This window comes from Alligator sinensis, unplaced genomic scaffold, assembly GCF_000455745.1.
Source record: "Alligator sinensis unplaced genomic scaffold, ASM45574v1 scaffold907_1, whole genome shotgun sequence".
Taxonomy (NCBI): domain Eukaryota; kingdom Metazoa; phylum Chordata; order Crocodylia; family Alligatoridae; genus Alligator; species Alligator sinensis.
The window spans coordinates 3600564-3624450 of NW_005841925.1; the positions used below are offsets into that span (position 1 = coordinate 3600564).

Here is a 23887-nt window from a genome sequence, read left to right on the forward strand (position 1 = left end):
AGACTCCGTGGGTTCGAAAATTGGGTATATAGGATAGGGATACGTCTAGGATTGCGCTCGGTGACAGGGAGAGGCTAGAAGCTAAACAGACCTCCGTTGCCTGCTTAAGAAAGGTGCGTTGGGTCCGCAAGGGTCCACATCGCTTGGAGATCTTCACACAGCGCGAAGTCTCCTCCTCCTGGCGAGTTCTGTATCTCTCCAGGTTTCCTCTCTCTCCGACTTGGGCGGAAACTACCCAAGCCTTTTGTATAGCTAGCAAGCCAATAGCTAGCCGCCACGTATGCCTACATTTAGAACCGGCCAATAATGTGGCATGAATCTAACTACAAATGGCGGGAACTCCTTTGCACCGTGCATCACTATGATGCAAAAGAAATGCACCATGCAAAGAAGGCTACAAACGGCGGGAAATACTCTTTTGCACGTGGGTTCTCCTATTGCAGCAGAAAACTCTACCGTGCAAAAAAGCTGCAATTTGGCGGGAACACAATTTAGCGGTGCCAAAGCACACAAAAACAAAAAACCACAACTTTGGGTTGTGACACCCGAAACTATGTACCCCCTGCCCCCCACAGTGTTTCACCAGCATTAACTCATTCATCCTCACACCAAAGCTGAGAAGAGGATCACTCCATTTTCCAGATGGAAAAACTGAATAAAAGTTTTGACCAAGGCTACAAAGCAGAACTGCAATGAGAACACAGCAATTCTTTGCTCCTAGTGCCATGCATAGATGAACACAACACTCTCATATTTTCAGAACAGGATGCCTGCAGTGGAATACCATATTTACTTGCTGTGGCAGGACACTGTTGGTGTCTGCCACTTTAAGGGTTGAGACAAGCAGCCAGCAGGTGCTTGACTGCAGCAGCCATTTTAGATCTCTGGCCACCTATATAAATGGAGCAGCTGGCTACTGGCAGGCAGGTAGAAATATTGCCTTGCTGCCAGGCTGTATGCAACATCCTTGGAGGTAAAGGTAAGCGCTTATGGGGATGGATAGCAGGCTCCTGGTCCTGGGCATTAGCTAGAAGTGCACCCTGCCAGGGATGGGTGGCCTGGTGGGGCTCCTGGTGGTGCAGGAGTCCCCAGGAAATGCCAAGCCAGTGACCACCCTGGTGAAAGGTGAGTTGGAGTACCTTAACCCCAGCTCCCACAACTGGGTGGGTTATGCCACAGTAGGGCCAAGAAGGTGGACCCATGTTAGAGAGTGGGCTAGAGCCTTAGAAGCCTGACTTGAAACACCCTTGACTGGTCAATGCTGGGGCCAGGACCAGAAGAGTCAAAAGGGCTAGGGGTCCATTGCGAGGAATGTCCAGAGCTGAGGGCCTGGGGTTCTGACTGGCCTTGGAGGTGAGGCCAGGGGCTGTGTGGCCAAAGGTCCTGGGGGGAGCCACACCTGAGAGGGGAAAGAGGTCAGGGAGCTAGGCAGCCCAGAATGAGGGTGGAACAGGCCACACGATTGGAGGGATCTGGCTGGGGTCTGGACTGGAGGATTCTGGGGCCCGGTGTGGGGCCGGTGATGTTAAGAACTGTGGATGCCATCTGCGAGGCTTGGGCTGTGGTGTAGGAAAGGAACAGAGCTGCAGATAGCGCCCCCTGCCATTAGGGCTAGAATGGGCAGCCTCCTGCCTAATTAACAACATAATTATGTATCATAAAGGCATGGCAGGCGGTTGGCCCAGAAACAGGTGGACAGGACAATGGTAGACCAGTCCAGAGACAGCCCCCTGTTACACTTGCATACCACATGCAACTTGTCCCTAAAATTTAGCTCCTCAAAATTAATGTGTGCGCTTAAGGTGGAACCTGATTTTCTACCCGGATTAGAAGCACTCTGCTTTGATTCTTGCTCCACAGCACAGCAGCAGTGGCATTACTATTCAGACAACTGAGGGGAGCACAACTGTTTTGATGGCTCATTGTTCTTCACTCCATAGACATTAACAATAAGAAGGAAAGATGAAAGATCTTGATGTTCCATTAATCAAACTAACTTTTCTTATGGCAAATTTGCTATCTGCTAGCTGCTCCTGGTCTCCCTCCTCCTATTTTACATCCCCAGAGACTCTTTAACTCTTTTCAGAATCATAGCTCTATCTACGGAGACCAGTCTTCAGCAGCAGCTATGATTTCAGCTTTTACTTAAGCAGGAAAGGGAAGGCAAGTCAGCTGAAGTTTAGGCGCTGCTCCTGTTTATCCAACCATAACTCTGGAAACATTTCTTTTTCTTCATTCTGCCTTCCCAAAAATAAGGTGTATGACTTATCTGGAGGAAGATGTATGCAAGAACTATATGGTAATTAAGGCAGGGAAATAAGGATTCCATAGGAACGCAGTACATACAGTCACAGACCTTTGCATTTCCACACAGAGCCATTTTCCATTATAGCAATGCCAGCAATACAATAGAAAGCAAAAAAAAAAAACAACCCAGCACAGACTGAAGTGGCTTGTGACTACAGCTTGCCTGGTAGCATAGAGGAAGCTCATTCTTCAACCTAGTACCTGTTGACTCTCTGTAGAAAACATCAAAGGGACTTTTCACAGCCTGTACTGTGAGGAGTTTGAATTTTGCCATTTGGGAAAAAACACTTTCTCGCCATCTCCAGAAACATATGGGCAAGGATTTCAAAGGCAACTGATGTTTCTGGGTGCCTGATGCAAAATGTCTTACAAAAGGTGGATTTCACAAGGGATCCAAACATTTTCTAAAAAACAGTCCCTTTTACGGTATTGCTAAATGGATACCAGTGAAACGGGGAGTCACTTGGAAACAATTATTTTCTTGGTTGTGTTCTTCTAACTTGAAATTACAGCTAAAAGCTTTTAAGTTTTTCAGCTCCAGCACCACCATGGATAAATACCAGAAAGCAGTTATGCCTCTATCACAGAGCCCTGAAGCCAAAGTCGGTTTGATTAACCTGGACTACTTCTCTCTTTTTCAGGCCAAGCTGAAAAAGCACATCCAGAACCCCAGTGCTTCAGAACTAGTCCATTTCCTGTTTGGGCCGCTGGAACTGGTAACCTTCAAAATATAAGAGTTTTTCTTATGTGCTTACATGATAATCAGCCTGGTTAGATCTAAATGAACAGCAGATTACTGGTCTTGATTAAAAGAAGGCTCTAACTGTCAGAACAGTGAAGTTCTGGAATGGCCTTCCAAAGGCAACCCCTTCCCTCCAGCACTCTAGCGCTAAGATGCATCTTGAATGGTTTAAGAAAGACATTATATAATGTGGCTGCCTGTAGTAGTAAGGGCTGACCCAGCAGGTCCCTTCCAGCCCTGCATTCCAGAATCTAGCACAGGGTAGATGTGGAGTATTGGGTATAAATGTTACAAGCAGTATAGGGAACACAGAAGGATCTGATCCTACAATAATAATCATTGCAGAAGCAATACCAATAAGGTAATGGAGTAGTAAGGCTGGAAGAGACTTCAAGAGATCCTGTAGTCCAACTGGGGATCAAACCTTGAGTTACTACTGGCTACCCGCACTTGCACATGCAGTCCACTGCTCAGCACATGTTGCGTGTTTCTGTCTCTGCTGAACCCACTGTCTAGCATGGCTCCCATCCACAGGCCTGAGTCTTTGAGCTCAGACTGTAGAGCAGGGTTGGGCAAAATGTGGGCCAGATGCAGCCCACTAGGCCATTCTATCTGGCCCACAGGGCCCCTAAAAATTTGGAAAATCTAATATTAATCTGCCCCTGGCTGTGTCACATGGCCCGTGATGGCTTGCCAAAGCTCACTAAGCAGCCCCCTGCTCAAAATAATTGCCCAACCCTGCTGTAGAGGCTCTTGTTTTTAGCACTGGAAGTGACATGGAATTGAACTCCAGACAAGCATAATGGAGGACATCACAGAAAAGAAGTTCTAATCAAGCAAACAAGGTGCTTGGTGAGGCCCAACTTGCCTCAAACACCCACCATCTGCTTCATTTTACCCTACACGCTTACAGGGAGCAGGAGTACATGGGGATTCAGATTGCTGCTCAGAACTCTACAAAGCATTCACAGCAAAACCTTGAAACAATGCAGCACCCCACCTAGGTTCAGGTTTGATTCCAGGTCTGAACAAGGATTATCAATTTATTCACTTGGCAGGTGAGCCATGCCACCAAACCTAGGAAAAACTTAGGGTACCTGTTCCCAAACTAAGGGTCACAACCCCATTTGGGATCACAAAAGTTAGGAGAGCAGCCATCGGTCCCACAAAATGAATGACCATAGATGTGCTCAAACTGGTCACAAGCTTACTGGAAGCTGGGTTACAAGCCTGAAATTAGGGTCATGAAAGAGTAGAGAGAATGGCTTTGGGCTACAGCAATGAAAACAAAATGTGAATCAAGTTGGAAGCAGACCTGGTCAATGTGGCTCTATATTTGTACTGAAGATTCCCTGTTTTTAAAAAGAGCTAGAGATAGCAGCTGATCCTCATGTTTATATTCCTGGGGCAGTTCAAGAAATGGGCACTGACAAGGACAGGATACAAGATTAGATGGATTACTGGTCTGATCCAGGGGGAATAACCCAGAGGGCAGTTCCTATATTTCTATGAAATGGCACTATTCTCTACAAAGTCTGAGATGCAAAGAACTGCAGCTGCCAACAGACTCTTTAAAATGTTGGCCTGCATCTGACTGTAGTGGCCTGGTTTTAGAGGTGCTGACCACATCTACATCCCTGTGGTTTCCTTTGGAGGTGGAGGGTGCTCACTGCCTCTAGCTCTCGAGCTCTGAATCTTTCCCATTTTCAGTTTCTTTAATACTTTTGTTGGCCTCCAGACACTACTGTCCTGCAAAGTCTCTAACTGGCATTCTTTCCTTGGTCACATAGATTGTCAATACCTGTGGTGGCCCTGACCTTGCCAGGTCAGTCCTTAGCCCACTTCTATCTAAAGACACCACAGATTTCCTGAAGGCAAACCTGACACTAAAAGAGATGACACTCTGGGAGTCCCTAGGAGAGACATGGACCAGATCCAGGTAAGAGCAAGTCTGGGGTGACTGCAGATTCCCAAACAAGTCATAGGGGTGTTTCTGTTTAACGGCCCTACTGAATAGGGCAGGGAATAAATAAAGGAAGGAAGGGCCTGACACCCTCTTGCCTGCCACCTTCTATACTCATTGGCACCAGTTCAGAGTAAAGCAGTAGCATTTCGCCCCCATCTGGCACTGCTGTAAATGAGCTCACCACCTGCAGGGGGCTGGTGGCTTGGACACTGGAAGACATTAACTTGTGGGTCTTGCTTTTTCTATTCCTGTGTTCCCAGGGCAGAATGGCCTCGAGAAGCCAATGTCCCAAGCTACATCCCAAAGTTCCGCAATGGATGGGAGCCCCCTGTGGAAATCTTTCGTGGAGCCCCTTGGGAAATAGACATTGGACACCTACAAGAAGAGGTAAATCTTGTGCCCCTGTCATCTTTTTTCCCTACTAACCTCCTTAGAAAAGTTAAACCTTTGCTGAAACATGGAGATACACACACATTTATAAATGCTGGCCCTGTACTTCAAAGCTTACCTCACCTACAAGTGCCAGGGTAGCGACAAGTTCCTTACCGTTTTTCAGCAGGGCTGGTTCAGACCATGAGATTCCTTTGACCTATTATGAGTAACACTGGAGTTTGTGTCCCCAGTCTGGTACACACTGAAATGCTACAACATTCAGTAGAGTTACACCAGTATTAAATTGGAGATCAGATACAAAAGTCATTGGCCTGGCCAAGATTAGAACCCAAGTTCCTAAATCTCTTCTACATGTACTATATCTTATACCCTAAGACACTTTACAGAGCAGAGGCATAAGTCACACACCAGTCTTGGGTGCTGTTATCCAGGCTTGCCCTGTTACTATCTGATGTTAGTTGTGGCTTTTCCCAAAAGTAAGAGGCACTAGCTAGAGATGTCATCTAACTGTAACAAATGAGCCCATCAGTAACAAGGATTTAAATCCAGAACCCCAACTGCCTACAGAAACTAAACCTGTCCTGGTGAGGGTCGGGAATCCATGCATAATACAAGGATGATGATGCCACCCCCGCTATCCTAAATCTGGGTTGCCATAACTGAACTATGGTGAGGTTTTGGGTGGGGTCTGAAATACAGGAAGTGGGTTGATAGAGAGCATATTTTGTTCTCGCAGACCGAAATGATTTGTAGAAAGACAAAATTGCAGATTCATGGTTTTGAAAGCCAAAAGGGACCATTAGGATTATCTAGTCTCAAGTTGTGTATAACAAGCAATAGTGCATCACCCAGAAATTCCTTGAATTGAGGGAATTACTCCTCTCTGTGATGTAAGTCAGACATAATAGGTCCATCTTGACCATCTCTTAAGAAGTCCAACCTTGATTTAAAGGATCTAGATGTACTCTAGCTGTTGTTGTTGTCTCCAGTCTCTGATAGGGAAACAGTAGTAACACTTTGACTCCATTTTACCTTTCCAGCTATCATCAGCCAATGGATACCCCTATCGTAACTCCTCCCTCAAGCGTGGCCAGTCAGCTGATGCAACACAAGCTGTGGATGCCTTTAAACAGGGTGTTACTCAACATGTAAATAGGTAAATCTACTAGCCACCCATGCACATAGCGCAATAGACTCCTGATCTTCTAGATACCAGTCTAATGCAGTACCACTACTACTGAGATACTAGACTCTTCTCAGCTTTTTTGGCTGTCCATTAAGTTGAGTTTTTTGTCTAGAAGTCACATATCAGTCAAGAAGTACTATCTACCTTCTGGGCACTATAATTAGCAAACAAGATGAAACGGGTTATATTCAAGTGGTTTTCTTCGTGAGGCAGAAATCTTAGCTAATTTTATCAGTCAGTTCATATTTTCCTGCCTCTGAATATCAGGCCATCAGACTAGTATTAGGGAGCTGGCATGCACGGTAGAACCTGGATCATCTGTGTCTGGATAGTTTCTAACTCACCTAATTCACAATGGGTTGCCAAGAGAAGAATAAACCATGCAGCTGTGGGCTATATTTTGTTATGCCAAAGGATACTGCTTCTCTGATTGCCTGGAGCTCATCAGATATACTGCCCAGCTGATTAGAAAAGCTTCCTCCCCTGAAACAACTATACTGCTAGAAAAGTTAGTTTGTTCCTTCTCCATTCATCCCCTACCTTTGAACCCACACGTACAAAGTAGAACACTTGTAAAGGCAGAGTACACACTGAGTAGTAAAACTACTTTTCACAATTTAAATCTTCTTTCTGCTGCTCTACGAAACCAGTCTGATGAAAAGCTATCTCCAACCACTTGAGCACAGGCCATAATTACCTGCTTTCATGCATATAAGATGACTCCTACTCAGGCAGGAGTCTTGCACCAAAAGACTTACACAATGGTAATTGCAGTATCCAACAGGGTGATTTCACCCTTAAACTCCCCAAGCCAATTCACCTCAGCAAGGTGAGGAAATTATCCCCGCCACCAAATCACCAGTCTTTACAACAAGAAGTGAATATCAGTGCCTCATTGGGGCATATACATACTACAAAATGCAAGCAATTTAAAATAATCAGTCACAAATTCTGGTCTTGATTACATCCCATAAATCCCATTTGGATTTGCCCCAGGTAAAATCAGAAAATATCTACATTTAGGGATTATTTTTTAAATCCATGTTAATTGACTGCCTGTCAACCAATGCATTCACATTTGTTAGTTTGAACAGTCAACAATCAGCCACAAATGTTTGCCTTGCATCCTAGAATAGATGTTGGTAGTGTGTCGATATGTACAATCATGTTGATTAGCTTGAGTTTTGAGTTGATTGTTGATTACCTCTCCTCTAGATAGACTGAAGAGCACAACACTTTTGGTTTGAGCGTTCAACCATCTTTAGACAGGGTGGGAAATGATCTGCTTTATAGGGGAGAGGCCATTTGGTTTCAGGAAAGGGAGAGGTGTATTACCAATTATAAGTGCACAAATAAATTATTTTTATTCTTTAGTATATTTCATTGCTGTCACAGTGACTTGTCAAAGTCTAACAGGGTTCTCTCAAAAAAGAGACATAGAGCATGTTTTTATAAAATTTTAGTTCCTTTAACAATAAAATTGCTTGCAAAGAAGTTTCACTGTTTTTCTATGTCACTGTCCTTCTATTTCTCTACTTCCATCTGTTTTATGCATATTCCTTCCTTATCTTGCCTTCACGGCAGTTGGTCGGAAAAGTTACTCGCCCTTTCCTGTTCGTTGTGTGTCAGTTCATTCTAACTCTAGTTGACACACACTTGCTCCTTATGTAATGGACATGACTGTAACAGTTTATTGCCTAGAACATAAATTCCTACAAACCAGGAAGACTATAGACCAACCTCAGAGCTGGCTTTTTGGGGGCTATTGCTCAAATAAAACATGACATAGATCAATCTGTGTTAAAAGCCATTATCTTTGTATACTCAAAGCAAGCCCCTCAGCTTTTTGTTGATAACCTGCTAAAAGGATCCTTTTTAACCACATGATGGGGAGAAAAAGAACCACACAAGATGTGTTTCTGGAAGAACATGCAGGCAATAAGGCAATTGTAAGTTAGGAATGTGAGGAAAATGCACCTTACATTGTGTCCAGTAATAATCCTTTCCTCAAAATAACAGGCATGGCATACATGTCTTAAAGGGAACAGAAATATGACAGTACAATCCAGGTATACAATGCTGAAGTAACATGCAGATGCCACTAGCAAAGCTGAGCCACATTCCCCTCTGTTCTGCCTTTATTCATAGTTACATCCAGTTTGGTGTCAAGCAGTGTTACTTCTTTGGATGAAACTCCATCCTGCTATTTCTATTCTTGCTGTCAAGGTATGCTTGCTGATAGGAGGAAGTTTTCTGCTCTGTTACAACCATGCTGGTTGTAAGTCATGAGCAAGAAGGTCCATAGAAAAATTATGTCCCTAATTCAAGCCATTATTTTTATACAAATTGATAGAAACTGCTTGAGATGCCAATAGAAAATAAATCCACTCTGAATGGGGATAAAAGCTTGAAGTCTAGACAATCTTCAGAAACCAAAAAATAAAATATGTAAAACAAATTTCAATTTCTTCCTTTCTCCCTCCCTCCCCTTATATTTCAAACTGGAAAAAAAAAATTATTTCAAAATCAATGACTAGAATTCTTTGCCTTGGAAGTGCCAAAATGAAATGTTTCAACAAATCCAAACTTTTTTCAAAATATTTTGAATTAAGCAAATTCATCAGAACTTACCTTTTCTCAAGAGAACATTTCTGGGTTTGATGAATCCTCATTTCCTGATTTTAAAAAAATGTAAAAAATTCTCAGTTAGTTCAATTTATTTATGCTACTTTGTGACACATGACTTTCCCTTCCTCAAAACATAGATTCATAGGTGTAGGGTCAGAAGGGACCTAAGTAGATCTTCAAGTCCGACCCCCTGCCCTGGGCAGGAGAGAATACTGGGCTCATATGAGCCCAGCAAGGTGTTCATCCAGCCTCCTCTTAAAGACCCCCAGGGTAGGAGCCAGCACCACTTCCCTTGCAAGTTGGTTCCAGATCCTAGCCGCCCTGACTGTGAAGTAGTGCTTTCTAACGTCCAGCCTGAACCTACTCTCAAACAATTTATGGCCGTTATTCCTTGTTACACTGAGGTGCTCGGGGGAACAGGGTCTCTCCCATTCCCTGCTGGTCCCCCCTGGTAAGTTTATAGACAGCCACCAGGTCCCCTCTCAGCCTTCTCATGTAGCCCATTTTTCCATTGCTTTGGCATGTTGGGAAGAGTGCTAGTGTTTCACACCTATTTTATACAAGTATACACGGTTGTTCTTCATGAGCCAGTCTGCTGGAATATCAGGCTTATTCAGTCTACTCAAGCTGTCACTATAAACTGCTGGCACATTCTGACTTGCTGGCTACTCTAATTCTGTGTCAAGTATAGTAAATTAACATTTACTTTTTTTATTTGCATTTTTATTTTTGTCTCCTAATCTTTTCCTCAATCCTCACTTCATTATGAAGCTGCTAAGTGAAGACTAACACTGCCTTTTTTTTTATACAGTTTTCATGGCATCAACCTCATGGTGCTCAAAGCATGACACTGATCATTGACTGGAGAGCCTTTCCTGCCTTTCTACAGGATGTTTTACTAAAATGCATTCAATGCTGTACAATTCAGGATCAGAACTAAGCAAAAATTTGGGGTCTAGGGCCACTGCATCACTGAAAACCTGCCATCTCTGGCTCCTGGCAGACATTGTGTTTGTTGCATGTTATATGAAACTGTTGAGCAAAAAAAATGGTAACATGGCAACTGGTTACACATTAAAATTATGGTGGAACTATGCTGTTCAACAAGCAACGTCTTTAAGGCTGATCCGTGATTATTAACCTGGAATAAGCTTGTTAACATCTGGCATGTTATTATTTGTCATGTGATACTCACATATAATGCTTGACAAAAATAATGTCTGCCAGAGGCCTTTTAAACCTTGCACATTAACATAATCATTATAAGTATCACTTTCTCCAGCCCCTTGGTTATCATAGAAACCCTAATTATAAACTATTTTTTTCTTTTGAAGGAATTTTGAGGCACAGGGGATGGCTGCACCAAAGAGATATGCCAAAATCCGCTATGATTTCACTGCTCGAAATGCCAATGAACTCTCTGTGATGAAGGATGAAATCCTGGAGGTAAATAAATAAACTTGGGAGTCAATCCTTTATCTTGGAAAGGAGAAAAAGATATACCACTTGGCAAACACCAAATAATTTTCACCTACGAGTTCTGAATGATGACACAACATTTCCTTTGAAGAGAAAGCTTTAAGTCCAAGTAAGAGTAGAATTTTTTTCAGGAGTTCAGGATCCAAGCGTCCTTGAGATTTGATGGCTATGTTGTTTTAACATAGCAGCAAGTATTAAGGAAACCAAGTCATCATGCTATGCTGTTTAATGACAAACTGAGTTTTATTTTTATTGTTTCAGACTTCCCTGTAATAATCAGTTGAGAAACTATTTTCCCCTGAAATGTAACACAGACTTGATTTTAGCATTAGCTTTTCTCACTGCAGTAGCCAGTGTCCATTAAAAAAAAGCTTCTATTAAATAGGGATGCAAAATACTTACACATTTGCATAAATATTGTGATAACAAAAATGGAGAGTGTGTAGACTGTCAGGCTCATGGCTGAAGCCAGAGCTGAGGTGCCACCTACCCTAGGCTGTGCTGGCTTGTTTGGCAGGGGAGGGGAGAGTAACAGGGAAGACTGCAGAAGAGATGGAAACCTGCAGCCTGCACTCCCACCCCTTGCTCCGCCATCCACCCCATTAGAATTAATTTACAATTTTCCACATATAGAATCTAATTATTGGGGGGAGGGTCTTCTTAAATTCGAAGTCATCTTGGATTTGGGTAAATATGGTATATTTAAATCTGAATAGAAATAAACATCAAAGCATTTGACGCACGGGACAAAAATCTTTGCGTTAAGGATAGTTTTCTTCCAATAGAACAGGACTATTTTTTTTTTTTTAATCAGAGCTCAAAACAGAACAGGCATGCAAGAAGAAACAAGTAATAATGTGCAGTGGAAGATACCCTGATAACAAAACACCATCTTTCCTGCATCCTGTTTAAGTAATGGATGGGTTATAAACAAGTTGTATGAAAATCCTGCAGGTAGCTTTTGTCCAATTGACAGGATTCATTTTGAACAGCCTCTTTTTTATGCAAAAGGAATTACAGGGCACTATGAGCTCTTTCACTGACTACAGGTTTAAAAATCAACAGGCAAATTAAGCAGGAACTGGCAGGAGTTCCTAAGGCCACAGGTTGATGCATTTTCACTAAGAGTTGCTCCCCAATAAGCCACTATTCCACAAACATTTTGTTGACCCTTTTCAGGGAGGATTTGTCAATGTTGCATTTGAATTTGGCACCATATGACTCCATTGCAGTTTTCTTGTCTCTCCTGCATTTTTCTATGGGATACCACAGGGCAGCATGTTTTCTTTCATGCGAGAACAAGAGATTTCATTACCTAGTACATGCCATGAATGCATGGTGTTCTCAAGGGCTAAATTACTTTTGCTCTCACAGGTCTTGGAAGATGATAAGCAGTGGTGGAGATTGCTAAACCGGAGTGGGCAGGCTGGCTATGTCCCATATAACATCCTGGATGTGGTGAAACTGGAAGATATGGAAGAGCTCTATAATCAGGTGATGTTTAACTGGTAATCAGCTGTGGTGTGTAACTGGTCTCTGAGAACTGCCTTCAGCCATCACCAGAAACAAATCAACCTACCTACCCTGTAGACTTAATAACTAAGGCAACTTTTCCCAGCTGCATAAACTTTCTTCCTCCCATAACTTTATAGCACTGTGACAGGGTGAAGGGGTCTCACCTGAGCACTATAAACTAGGGCTTTAACAACTTAGATATCTCACAAGGCTAGTGTAGGTGATGTGATGATGAAACTGAGGCTAAAACAGAACTAAATATACCCTCCTGCTCCTCAAAAAAAACCCCTTTTATTCTGGAATCCTACAGAGGTTTCACCCATGGTCTCACCCTAGGTACCTATGAAGAACTGAGGCTAATAGGAGTTAATTGCCATTCAAGGTGCAGGTGTAAACGACTGTCCCCACCTATTTTGATGTCAAAGCAGGGCACAGTCAGCCTGAGTTGCACAATAAAGGCCCATATCTAGGCTTGGAAAATCCAGACAGCTCTCAAAACAGCTTCTGGGCACTTGTTAGAAGCACAGCTCCACCACGCCCAGTTGCTAGAAGACTGGCTTCTAGCCTGATACAGGATTTTTCTGCTTTATGTAAAACCTTTTTGTTTCTTTGTTTTTCCAAATACATGCCCTCCACCTCCAGGAAAATCCTACCAGCAGTACTGCTTGCTCAATAAAAGATAGTGGGCCTGAGTCATTGTTGCTATGAACTGTGTGCTCTCAATTATACCAATGTAGAGTATGTATAAAACACTACTGCTCTGCTCTGCAAGTGTTCAATGCCCACTTTTCACTGTGTAAATGTGAGGCAATAGAAAATTGGACCTTGTATTTTGTTCCTGGATAAACTAATTTGCACTAATTTGCAAACATTTTGCATAACTTTAGTGCTTCTTTCAAGGATCTCAAAAATCATTTACAGAGACAGACTTGTAATCCTGCAGTGAGTGGGGTCATAATCATCCCTTGCCTGTTACTGTTATACAGGAGAAAGGAGGAGAAAGATTAAGGGCTCTGAATTTTCAAGGAGTTCTGAGTACCAGCAGCTCCCACTGAGTTGAAGTGGAGCTTGGGTGTTTAGCTCTTCTAACAATAAGGCAGCAGTTCTTCAAACAGTTCTGTGAGTGCTTCAATTTACTGCTGTGAGTAGTCTCAGGAATGAACAGCACTCTGCAGTAGCAAACCTAAGCACTTATATGTCAGTATCTACTACAGGTCTGGAGCCTAAAAGGTCACATAGCAAGGCAGAGCTGGAAACACAACCAACTTCTCCAGCTCCCTAGTGCTATGGTCTAACCCCAAGTTAACATCATCTCCTGGCAAGATTCCCTCATTGTCATCTGCTCTGCTTTCCATTATTACTAATGATGACGATTCACCATTTGATTGCAGTAATACTTAAAGGGCAACCAGTTCAGGGCTCCATCTTGGTAGGTGACATATAAATACATAGCAAAATGATAGTCTGTGACCCCAAAGACATACCAGGTGTATGAAATAAACAAGAAGGTCAGGTGGAAATAAGGTAACAGAAATAATAGGTGAGCTATTGGACAGCAAGTAATCCAAAATTCCCAAATTGTGTCTATCTTTTACATCCCCCAGAAGTGCTGGCCATCAGAATTTCTTATGCTTTAGAGCTTGACATGTGATGGTTTAAGTGTGATGATTTCTTCCCCTGAAATTACACAGTCAAGCCACTGAAAGCTTCATGTACTGATGAAAGGTTCCTGCCAAGCTACCATAAACAATTAGAGATTTTTTCTAAAATTAGTGGAAGGTGATACGGAAGCAGGAAGACGAAACAATTTCAGTGTTGCCAACCCAAGCATTCAAACATCATGAGTCAAGCTACAAAAAAAAAACAAATTTGATTTTAAAATTAGGAGTATAGAGGGGGTCTGTAAATCAGATCCCACAGGCAGGATTGGTCCACAGAGTAGATTCAGCATGGAGTTAGTATGTGAGGTCAGTCCGTAAGTGGGATTAAGTGCACCGGCCAACCCTGCATACTGGATTCAGCCACAGCCTAATCCCATGCTCTGGCACAATCCAGCATGCAGTACCATTTCATCCAGCCTGCAGGGCTCCATTCAGGTCTGGAAATTTGGCAGTGGGGGAGTGGTGGCAGCATTAATTGACCTAGCTTCCAGGGCCACAGCCATTAATGCTGACACAGCACCACTGCTTCCAAATTTCTGGACCTGTGGAGAACTAGAGGCCAGATGACATAGCCCCATGGGATGGATTCAAACTACAGGTTGGAGGCTGAGCACCACTGGTATCTAGTCTGTCTTAGTTTGTTCTTAAATGGCAATACAAGGAGAGATTATTGAGCAACCTGTTACAAGCTGGCAATCAAGGACAGAGGCATAACAAGGCAGCAGGACACCCAGGGCAGCAGCGACTTTCAGCTGCTGCTGTGCTGCTGGTGCAAGTGTGTGGGTGGGGGCAGTAGCTGTTATTCTTCTGCTTCCCGCCCACTCTGCCCCCTGACCCCAGATTGGTGCCCAGTGCTGCTGTCCCAGCAGCCCCCACCTTAGTTACATTACTGATGAAGATAGGTGAATGCATGCATCCTTTCTTCCGGAGTTCCTTGATTTTATTTACCTTGATAGTATAAAACACAGAATTATATGGAAAGTTGTCATGTACGGTTCCACCTAATTATACAGTGACTTCAACGGAGCTTGGCAATGTACAACAGCTGAGGACCTGGCTCACTGTTTTTTGCTATTGGTGGATGAGGAATGATGGTGACAAAAATATGTTACTTAATATCTTTTCTTTCCTGTCATTTAGTCTAATCCGAAGTACAAAGGTGACTTGAGTCCGAGAGGAATTGGGCCCTCCAGTCCTACTCACAAACTACCTGTCAGCTATGCTGGTGATAAGTGGGGAAGTGAAATGTTAGCCCGGAACTCTTCTCCAGATGCCAAAGAACGTATGTGCCTAGGTTTTTACTGCTCAAAAGAAGTTACTGTCTACAGGAACATTTGACTTTATATAGTGCATTACACAGTCCAAATAACTCAACATTGTAATTCTGGAATTAGATTTCATTAAGAAGCTTTCTTTTGTATTTCCTTTCCTTTATTCACATTCAGCATTAACACATTTCTCCATCTATTTCTTAATCTTATAAAATGAGTGATCCATCTACTGTTTCTATCAGTCAGTCACTGTTTATACTTGCCTGCAGCTATGCACCTAGATCCACAGGCAAGGGATTAATATGCCAAATAAGCCCATGAGAGAGGGAGGTTTCTCAATCCTAGCCTGGCTGCCTAATAGCATGTAAAAGGGCTGGAGCAACAGGCATGAACTGTATAATCCCAGGTTCTGGTCAGAGGAAGGGTTCCCCTGGCGCACACACTTCAGAAGACAATCATAAAATTGCCTTCTGAGGCCCACCATACAAATGCTGCCCTAGGTAGGATACCATAAAAACAGCCATAGGGAGGCATATCAGGGACAGGCCCACAGTATGGCAGAAAATCAGGCAGGGCTACAGTCCACAGAGCAGCCTCTTTGCCTACTCCAGCCTTCTCAATCATGTGTTGGGTAAAAAACCAGCCAAGGATTCAGAGGGCACAAAGGTGGCTTAATGCCATCTTCTTTCCTACTGAGCTGAGTGTTCTCTGTTTGCCCCAGTCTCAACCCGCTCCGCTCAAGTGTCTCAGTGCCCACAGGGGCACCAACGATACATTGCAATAGCTATGTCTGGACCATCAAGGTTATTTTCTGTAGTGTTGTTCTTTATGTATTCCCTAGTATGCAAAACCTGTAGTGCTCCATGTACAAAACAATTCCTTCTGTTTTGTGGATATTGCTAAGTAACCAACCACACCACCTCCTATCTTACTTAAGCATAATAGATTTATACGTGTATAAAGCCATCACTTTAAAAGTAGACTGGACCTGCAGCTCTATTGGTCACCACCAATCCCTTGTCTAGATTACTGCTTAACATAGTTTCAGAAGAGCCTTAGAAATCTCTCCCCTGATGGCCACAACATGGAACCATTCCTTCTACAACTACATTAGTTCATGGGTAGGTAGGGATATGGCTTCCTTAGCATCCTGCTAAACTAAAAGCATGTCATTAAGTTGTCATCATATATTTCATAGATTTCTAGGGTCAGAAGGGACCTATTAGATCATTGAGTCCAACCCTTTGCTCTGCGCATGAAAGAGCGCTGGGGTCAGGTAACCCCAGCCAGGTGCTTGTCTAATCTCCTTTTAAACACCTCCAAGGTAGGGGAATGCACCACCTCGCTCAGAAGCCCATTCCATATTTTGGCAACCCTCACCGTAAAGAATTTTGTCCTGATGTCCAATCTAAATCTGCTGTCCTTCAGTTTATGGCTGTTGTTTCTAGTAACCCCAAGGGGTGCCCTGGTAAACAGAGTATCCGTTATTCTCTGATGACCTGCACCCCTCTCCTGAACTCTTCAGAATCAGGGGAAAGGATTGATATTTTAAAATCTCAAGAATAAAGGAGGAAGGGGATCCTGTGTACTGTTCACCAACCCACCAGCAATAATAGTAATGAACCTGATCCACCTAATAAGTTTCCAGCAAAAACAATTCTTTTTTTTTGTAAAACTTTACTTCTTTTTTTTTAAATGTTGGCAAGCACTTTTCAATAAGAATGTCTTGACAAGGCCTACTAGTAAGAAAGCTCCAACAAGCTAAAAACAAGTTGGTTTGCAGTGTGTGAGAAAAGTTCTCTCATACCTTATGAAAATTACTGTTCAGTTGAAAACAGCCCCTTAAAATATGCATTTATTAAATGGAGTCATTTAAAATTTGCAATTTTGCACCATAAAGGAGAAGATTCTTTTCCTTTGGAAATTATACAGCTTCAGTAATGATCATCATTATGTGAACAAGAAATCCCACATAATGTTTCAGTTCAATGAGCAGTGAATTCACACCAATGCCAATGCCACTGCCATAGTATACAAAAGAGAGAGCTTTCAGGTATTTTTTTTGGAGGTTGGCAAGTTACACCCAGCAGAGCACTACATAGAGCATTTAGAGTTTTATTCCCTTCATCATTACTGCCTAATCCAGATCTGGTAGCAGACAGCTACATGATGCAGTCTGATCTCTGTGTGCTGTCTCTCTTCTCTCAGCATCACCAAAAGCTATTTTAAAATTCTCTAATTAGTCCAGCTGGAATTGTAGAATTTAGGCCAAGATGTTGCATTACAGAGCTCCAGGTATCATGTATACAACACTTCCACCGAATAACTTGCAACACTCCACTAAATGGCTTAATTATTTTAAGAGGCAATATCCCTACTCAAACCCACAACTAGCTGTTTGAAACCTAAGACTAGATTAAAAAATTGCCATGAGGATGAGCATCTGGCTGTTATTTTGGATTCATTCTCTTCATCCTTATGAAGAGGTATTTAGAAATGTAGCTTTTAAAAACAGACAGGGAGAAGACTTCTACAGCTGAAAAGGGAATTTAAAGAAGCAGTTGCTAGCTTTAGGGTCTGTGGGACATGACAATCCTACAGATTGTACCATCTATCTGCTGCACTTCTAAAATGAGAGTAGTATAATTAGCTTTTCCTTTGTACGTTGTTCCTGGAGTGGGTTCCATGATCAAAACGTCATGGCTACGGACTCCAGCAAAGCACTTAATGGTGTCCTTTAAGTTAAAACACATCATTAAACATGCTTCTAGATTTCCTACGTTTTTCAGGTATTTTTACAGAGATGAGGGAGCTGCAGAGTCAGCCCCTACTTTTACTAACACATCATGTGATCCTCCTTCCACCGAGTCCAATGGGTTGCAATTTAGGACAGAATTTCAGGCCCCCATCTCTAATTTGTCATCTGAAAGCATACTCTGTTTTCTAGAAATGATTCACCATATGGATGAGGTGAATGATGAGCTACTAAAGAAGATTACAAATATTAAAATCCAGCCTCCCCAGAGACACTTCAGAGTGGAGAAGAGTCAACAAGCTCTCGTGCCCCTAACATTCGAGTCCAGCGCTGAAGAAGTCAAAGCTTGGCTGGAAGCAAAATCATTCAGCAAAGGGTAAATCTCCACGTGTTGCTAGATGATGCACTGAATCTTCATTAGAGAGGGGCAGCTGGGGGAAACTTCTGTTGGAATGGAAAGACCTATTTTTATAAATTTATATAGTTTGTGAGCAAGATGCATGTTTGTACCCACATCCAGATATGTCCCATGAAGCCAGTAAAGAGCAGAAAGTTACTCTTTTCTTCCTCCTATATTACTCAGAGACAACAAACAATGCAAATTACAGCCCTTCTCTTCTTCCCTGGTGTGGCTCTCCCTGAAGTTCCTCCCTGAGGACTGTTGAGCCAAGACCTTTTCTTCAGAAGAGCGCTTCCACTATCCTCATAAGCAGGGTGGAGAGAATAAGCCTCCTGTAATGGAGTCAGCAAGACTGACACCTGCTGACAGGGTTGGGTCACAGGAGAACACCTTACAGCTAAGAACGCAGAAGCACTTTACTAAATAAAATATTTATGGAAGGGCTCAGAGGGACTAAGGGCCAGAATTGTAATGGTACATGCATTCCTAATGCCTGTTAGTTTGAAAATCCTAGGTGCCAACCTTGCATCTTCAAGCCTGAAAAACTTGGCCTTGAGTAACTTGTTGAAGACTACAGAGGTGGTCCATAGGGGAGCTGGGATTAGAATTTATGAATTCTGGGGTCCCATACCTAGGATGAATTAGTCCCAAACACCTCTTTCCTTGAGATTGTAATTAACATCTATATAAAAACCAAACAGGAGCCACTAACTTTTAGCAATAATATTCTTAAATAGAAATATACTCATGTTCCAGAAGGCTAATTTCCTGGTGGCTTTTTAAATGGATAGTATCCTGCTATAAGACAAACATTTACTGGTTTATCTCCTTTGTCTCTTTCCCCAATCCCTTGTGAGCCTAATGTAAAACAGTCATGATACCACTTGTGTTTTCCTAGGACTGTTGAACACCTTGGCATACTGACTGGAGCCCAGCTTTTCTCCCTGAACAGGGATGAGCTGAAGAAAGTGTGTGGAGAAGAAGGAGCGAGGGTATATAGTAAAATTACAGTGGAAAAAACTTTCCTGGAGGTAAGACACTGACCCAAAAACTTGTAGCTCAGTGGTCACCAACCAGTTGATCTTGATCGATTGGTTGATTGTGGAGCCTCTAACAGCTGATCTCAGTCTGTCAGAGGCTCCACGATTGGGAGCAGCAGGACACACGTGGCTGGGCTAAGCCACAACCCCTGCCGCCCAAGCCAGGCTGCATGAGTGGGGTCAGAGGCCAGCAGCTTGTCCGGGGTCCGAGGGAGGAGGGGGCCAGGGGCTGGGCAGTACACTGGGTAGATGGGGGCGGGCAGTAGATCTGGGGGCACCAAAACGTGATCTTCACCATAAAAAGATTGAAGACTACTGTTGTAACTAAACAACAATCAGGATCACAAATATTAGTGAGCTTCATTAAATAGGCATGTTAAGAGCATGTTTTATTCAACAAGTGGTAATAACATATCTTGGCCTAAGAGAAATAGAATCTTGTGAAAACTACAACTATGAAACAACAGGCAAAAATCTCAATGGAGTAAAACAAGGAAAGAATTTACCTTATTATCTTAGTGATAGAATCATAAAAGCATAGGGTTTCAAAGGGAGCTCATGGGTTATCTGATCCAACCCCCTTCACCAATGCAAGAATGCTGTCCCTAAATTCATGGGGGCCAACTTTTTTGGCAGGCATGGCACAAATTAGCCCCACGCTCTCCTGGAGTGCCACTCCAGTCCCTTTTCCTTACCTAATCCGCCTGCTCACCTTTCTGCTACCTGCTCTGTGATCCCTGACCAAGCTGCTGCTGTGTTCTGGTTCATGCCCTGAGCTACCTGCCTGATCTGCTGCTCTGATTTCTACTCCTTGTTCTCTCTGCCACTGTGCTGCTTGTCCCTTGCCCAACCTGCTATGTGCCGTACACAGAGGATACCCATGTCCCTTTGACACCTGTGTCGCAAGGTGGCCACACCTGCCCTAAAACATCCATGATCAAATCGAAATCTACCATGATAAAAAGATGTCAACGTGTATTTTCAGATGCAACTAACCTAGCGAAACAGTAATTTCTGGAGCTGTTTTGTAAGGTGCATTTAAACAACTTATAATGTGTACAAGCGCTCTTCTTGAGTACTTCTATCACTTTTATGTGGGTGGAAAGTATTTTTAAAAGAATTGATATCTTTACATTTTGCTTCTGTTCCAGAAAAGCAGAGGGGAGTCAGAGCTGCAGGAAATTATGAAACGTCGCCAGGAGAGAATTGATTCTGGAATTTAAAGTTCTATCTGCTTTCTTCAGCTATTAGTCCTAGTAGTACAGAAAAAGGGAATAAGAGCAATGAGCCCTGACCCAGACAAGAGATGACAGAGATCAACCACCTTGCAATGTAATTGCCATCAAAGCAACACTTCCATGGACACTGTTGTTAAGGAGGATACTCACTCACCAAGATGCTATTTCATTGGGAGAGAAATTTTAGTATTGCATGAAGTATTATTTTTATATCTATATATTTTATACTGAAATTTTATGTGCATGCAGTCCAGAACGTGAGCAGGATCAAGAGTCATTCACGTGATCCTGAATGTAACGGCACAAGGCTGGATTTCAGCAAGCAATGCACCCTCAGAGCCTGTGACGTACTGCTGTATGGTCCACCAGTGATCTGATAAGGAGAGGGCAACTAGAAATAATGCTCAGAACAAGCAATGCTTAAGAGTGTCTGTACCAGACTAGTAGAAGACTAGACGCCCTTTCCCCCCACCCACTTCCTCTCCTCCCCCACACTGCCTTTTGTGACAGATGTATTAAGCAATGTATCGTATCCAGTGGCAATTATGTTTCCTTCTTCTGTTCCACCTCAGTGTCTTTTCAAGGCCTTAAAATATTTTAAGTAAGGACTGGGCCTGTTATTACATGACTTTACTGTGTAGTGCAACTATTGTAGGCTGGGACTTCCTCTTTAAGCACACACACAGGGCTGTTGCTTTCTTTGAGAAGCAGACAAGGGCTTTAACTAGCAAGATCAGAACAAGTACCAACCTGAAATTATTTGAAATCTCCAATGGCAAGTCCTGTCTGACTGCATCAGTCTACACAGTGGATAGTCATGGATAAGACCTTAAGGGATCTTCAGCAATGACTAAATCCCCTACTGGCAAACTGCAGTGTTGCCAAACCCAAGACTTCACCAATCAGAAGTTAAGCCTATAAAACATACTCCTGACCCAAAACGCACACAACACCCTTCCCAATGTATGCACTCACAGGCCCTGCTTTAAAGTTATTATAATGATCTTGTAAATAGCAATCTGAACAGTAAACATCTAGGAAGTTTAATGCAAGTGGAAAAGGCCATATAATATGCTGTTTAAAAATGAAAAATATTTTGAAAACAAGTCTGAAAACCTACTTAATCGGGTCAGTGCCTTTGTTAATATGTCATTTCTGTTTTTCCTAATACCATCATAAACACTTACATCATCTATGGTGTTCAAGATTTAAGCATGAAGACATGATGCCTAGTGAAAGTAGTAAGATCTGGTAATTGTGCAGCTGTAATTTACACTCAAAAAGTTGGAACAAGTATAGCAGGAGTGGTCAACCTGCGGCTCCGGAGCCGCTTCAGAAGTTAATATGCATCTCCTTGAATCTTTGCACAAGCACACAGTGATCAGCTTCCTTAGCCATTATGTCACATCACGTGACACGACTGCTTGCAGCAAGCACATTACTCAGTTTAGACTCGGAAGTTTGGACTCCAGAGCTGCGGGTTGGCCACCTGCATTGGCGATGCATAGGGGTTGCATGCGGGTGCACCTGCACCCCCTGAGCTTGGCGGTGCACCCCTGCCAAAAGTGCCGCTGATGCTGCTGGTGGTACCTGCAGGCGATCGCCACTCTCCACCCCTCCCCCCCCTTGCTGCTGACACTGCTGGTGGTATCTGTGGGTGGTCACCAACCACCAGTCAGCGCTCGCCACCCCCACCCCGCTGCTGACACTGTTGTGCCTGCCCGCGGGAGCTCCCACCTCCGCCGCCAACACCACCTGCGGGCAGTTGCTATGCCCACCCCCCCAGCCTCTGGGGGCATGCAGCGTTCATGGCCACCCCTGTAGTATAGGGTCTGTCTCATGGATTTTACTGTGCACAGCAAAACTGGCATATTTTCAGTTGACAGATCATAGACATATGTGTTTATTCTTAGACCAGCCTGATGGAATGGGCAAGGCAAACATATTGATGGGAACTGCTTGCTGTCTGAGATGGTAGTAACTTTGAGGTGTTCTTTTATTTATGCAGGTTAACATTGGTTAACCCCAGTGGAAATTCTGGCCCTTTTCCTACAAAAGCTTGTACACATGCTTATCTCGCACAGTGACCAGTGACCCACTGCCTGCAGTGGGAGTTCCAGGCATGTGTTTGTAGAGGTGGGGTCCACACCTGTATATTTAATCAAACACACCTTGATTCATGATACTGAACTGTATTCAGCTGAACATGGAGGACTGGATGCAGAGAATTGGTTTCTAAATTAAAGGACACTGATGCATTATTTTTTTCTTTAAAATGTTTCAAGTGGATGATATAAAAAGGCCTTTCAGACAGCCCTTTGTAGCACCAGTGGAACTGTATGATAGAGCAACAGGAAGGAAAACTCATCAGTGCACACATAGCATCAGATTGAGAGGAAAATGTTCTTTTCCATCTGACAACATACTTGCCATGTTAGTTGGAACTTGAAAAAGGATGCTGGTTTGTCCGAGGGAGAAATGAAGTGGATCATCCTGTTGAAGAGCCATTTGCTCTCAGATGGGATGGAGGGGAAACAAGCATCAATACTGGGGAATAAGGGTGGTCTAAGGAAGGCAGGTTAAATATCTAGGACACTAAGAAACGTAACACCATTTTTTGGTCTTTGTGTATAAAAGAAACAAAAATCTCCCCTATTTGGATATATACTAGCAATACTCAACAACAGTTCTGCAAAGAATTGTTGCCAAAGCTGAGAGCCAAGAAAGCACCTTTTAAAATAAAAACTTTATTCAACCTCATGACAGATGTCTCTTTTTAAAATTTCCATATGACTGAGCTATGCATCTGATATATTTGTACTGTCTGCAGATAAAACTATAATGTACTGTACATGAATGTAATTGGACTAAGAATAAAACGATGTAACCATGCACTGCATAAGATTTATTAAACTAGTTAAGTTATACATGTAGCACTCTCTCTTTCTGTGTCTTAGAGGATATGTGTGAAAATAACAGAACATAGCAGCCAAGCATAAAGGCTGTCTTTTTCAGAACATTTCACTGGTGTGAGACTGGTGATGTATAGCAACAGCAGAACTGTAAAAAATAGGGACCTACTGAATTCATGGCAGAAGTGGGGTGCGCTGTGGCTCCTTTAATCTGGCAGATTTCTCCATGCTCCCTCCTGATTGGTGGAGGGGCCCCACTTGCAGCTCTCGCTCCTGATCAGTGGAGAGGTGAAAACTGTGTTTTTAAATATGGTGCTATTTTTGCCTCCCGCCACTGATTAACTGAGGGGCCCCAGACAGCCCTGCTATTTGCTGTTGACTAGCAGGGAAGCTA

At 43.0% G+C, this 23887-nt stretch overlaps 1 protein-coding gene across 2 annotated transcripts in view; it reads left to right on the top strand.

The window, feature by feature from the left end:
• EPS8L2 (EPS8 like 2) overlaps positions 1-23506 on the top strand; it is a 115848-nt gene extending 92342 nt beyond the window's left edge. For both annotated transcript variants that reach the window (XM_006019203.3, XM_025198551.1), the window contains 10 exons: positions 2949-3023; positions 4840-4988; positions 5276-5402; positions 6449-6564; positions 10557-10668; positions 12076-12195; positions 15018-15159; positions 18096-18279; positions 19202-19334; positions 20495-23506. In XM_006019203.3, coding sequence (XP_006019265.1) covers positions 2949-3023; positions 4840-4988; positions 5276-5402; positions 6449-6564; positions 10557-10668; positions 12076-12195; positions 15018-15159; positions 18096-18279; positions 19202-19334; positions 20495-20566 — 1230 coding nt within the window. In that variant the 3' untranslated portion in view covers positions 20567-23506. The remainder of the gene's footprint in view (positions 1-2948; positions 3024-4839; positions 4989-5275; positions 5403-6448; positions 6565-10556; positions 10669-12075; positions 12196-15017; positions 15160-18095; positions 18280-19201; positions 19335-20494) is intronic.
• Positions 23507-23887: the final 381 nt, after the last annotated feature.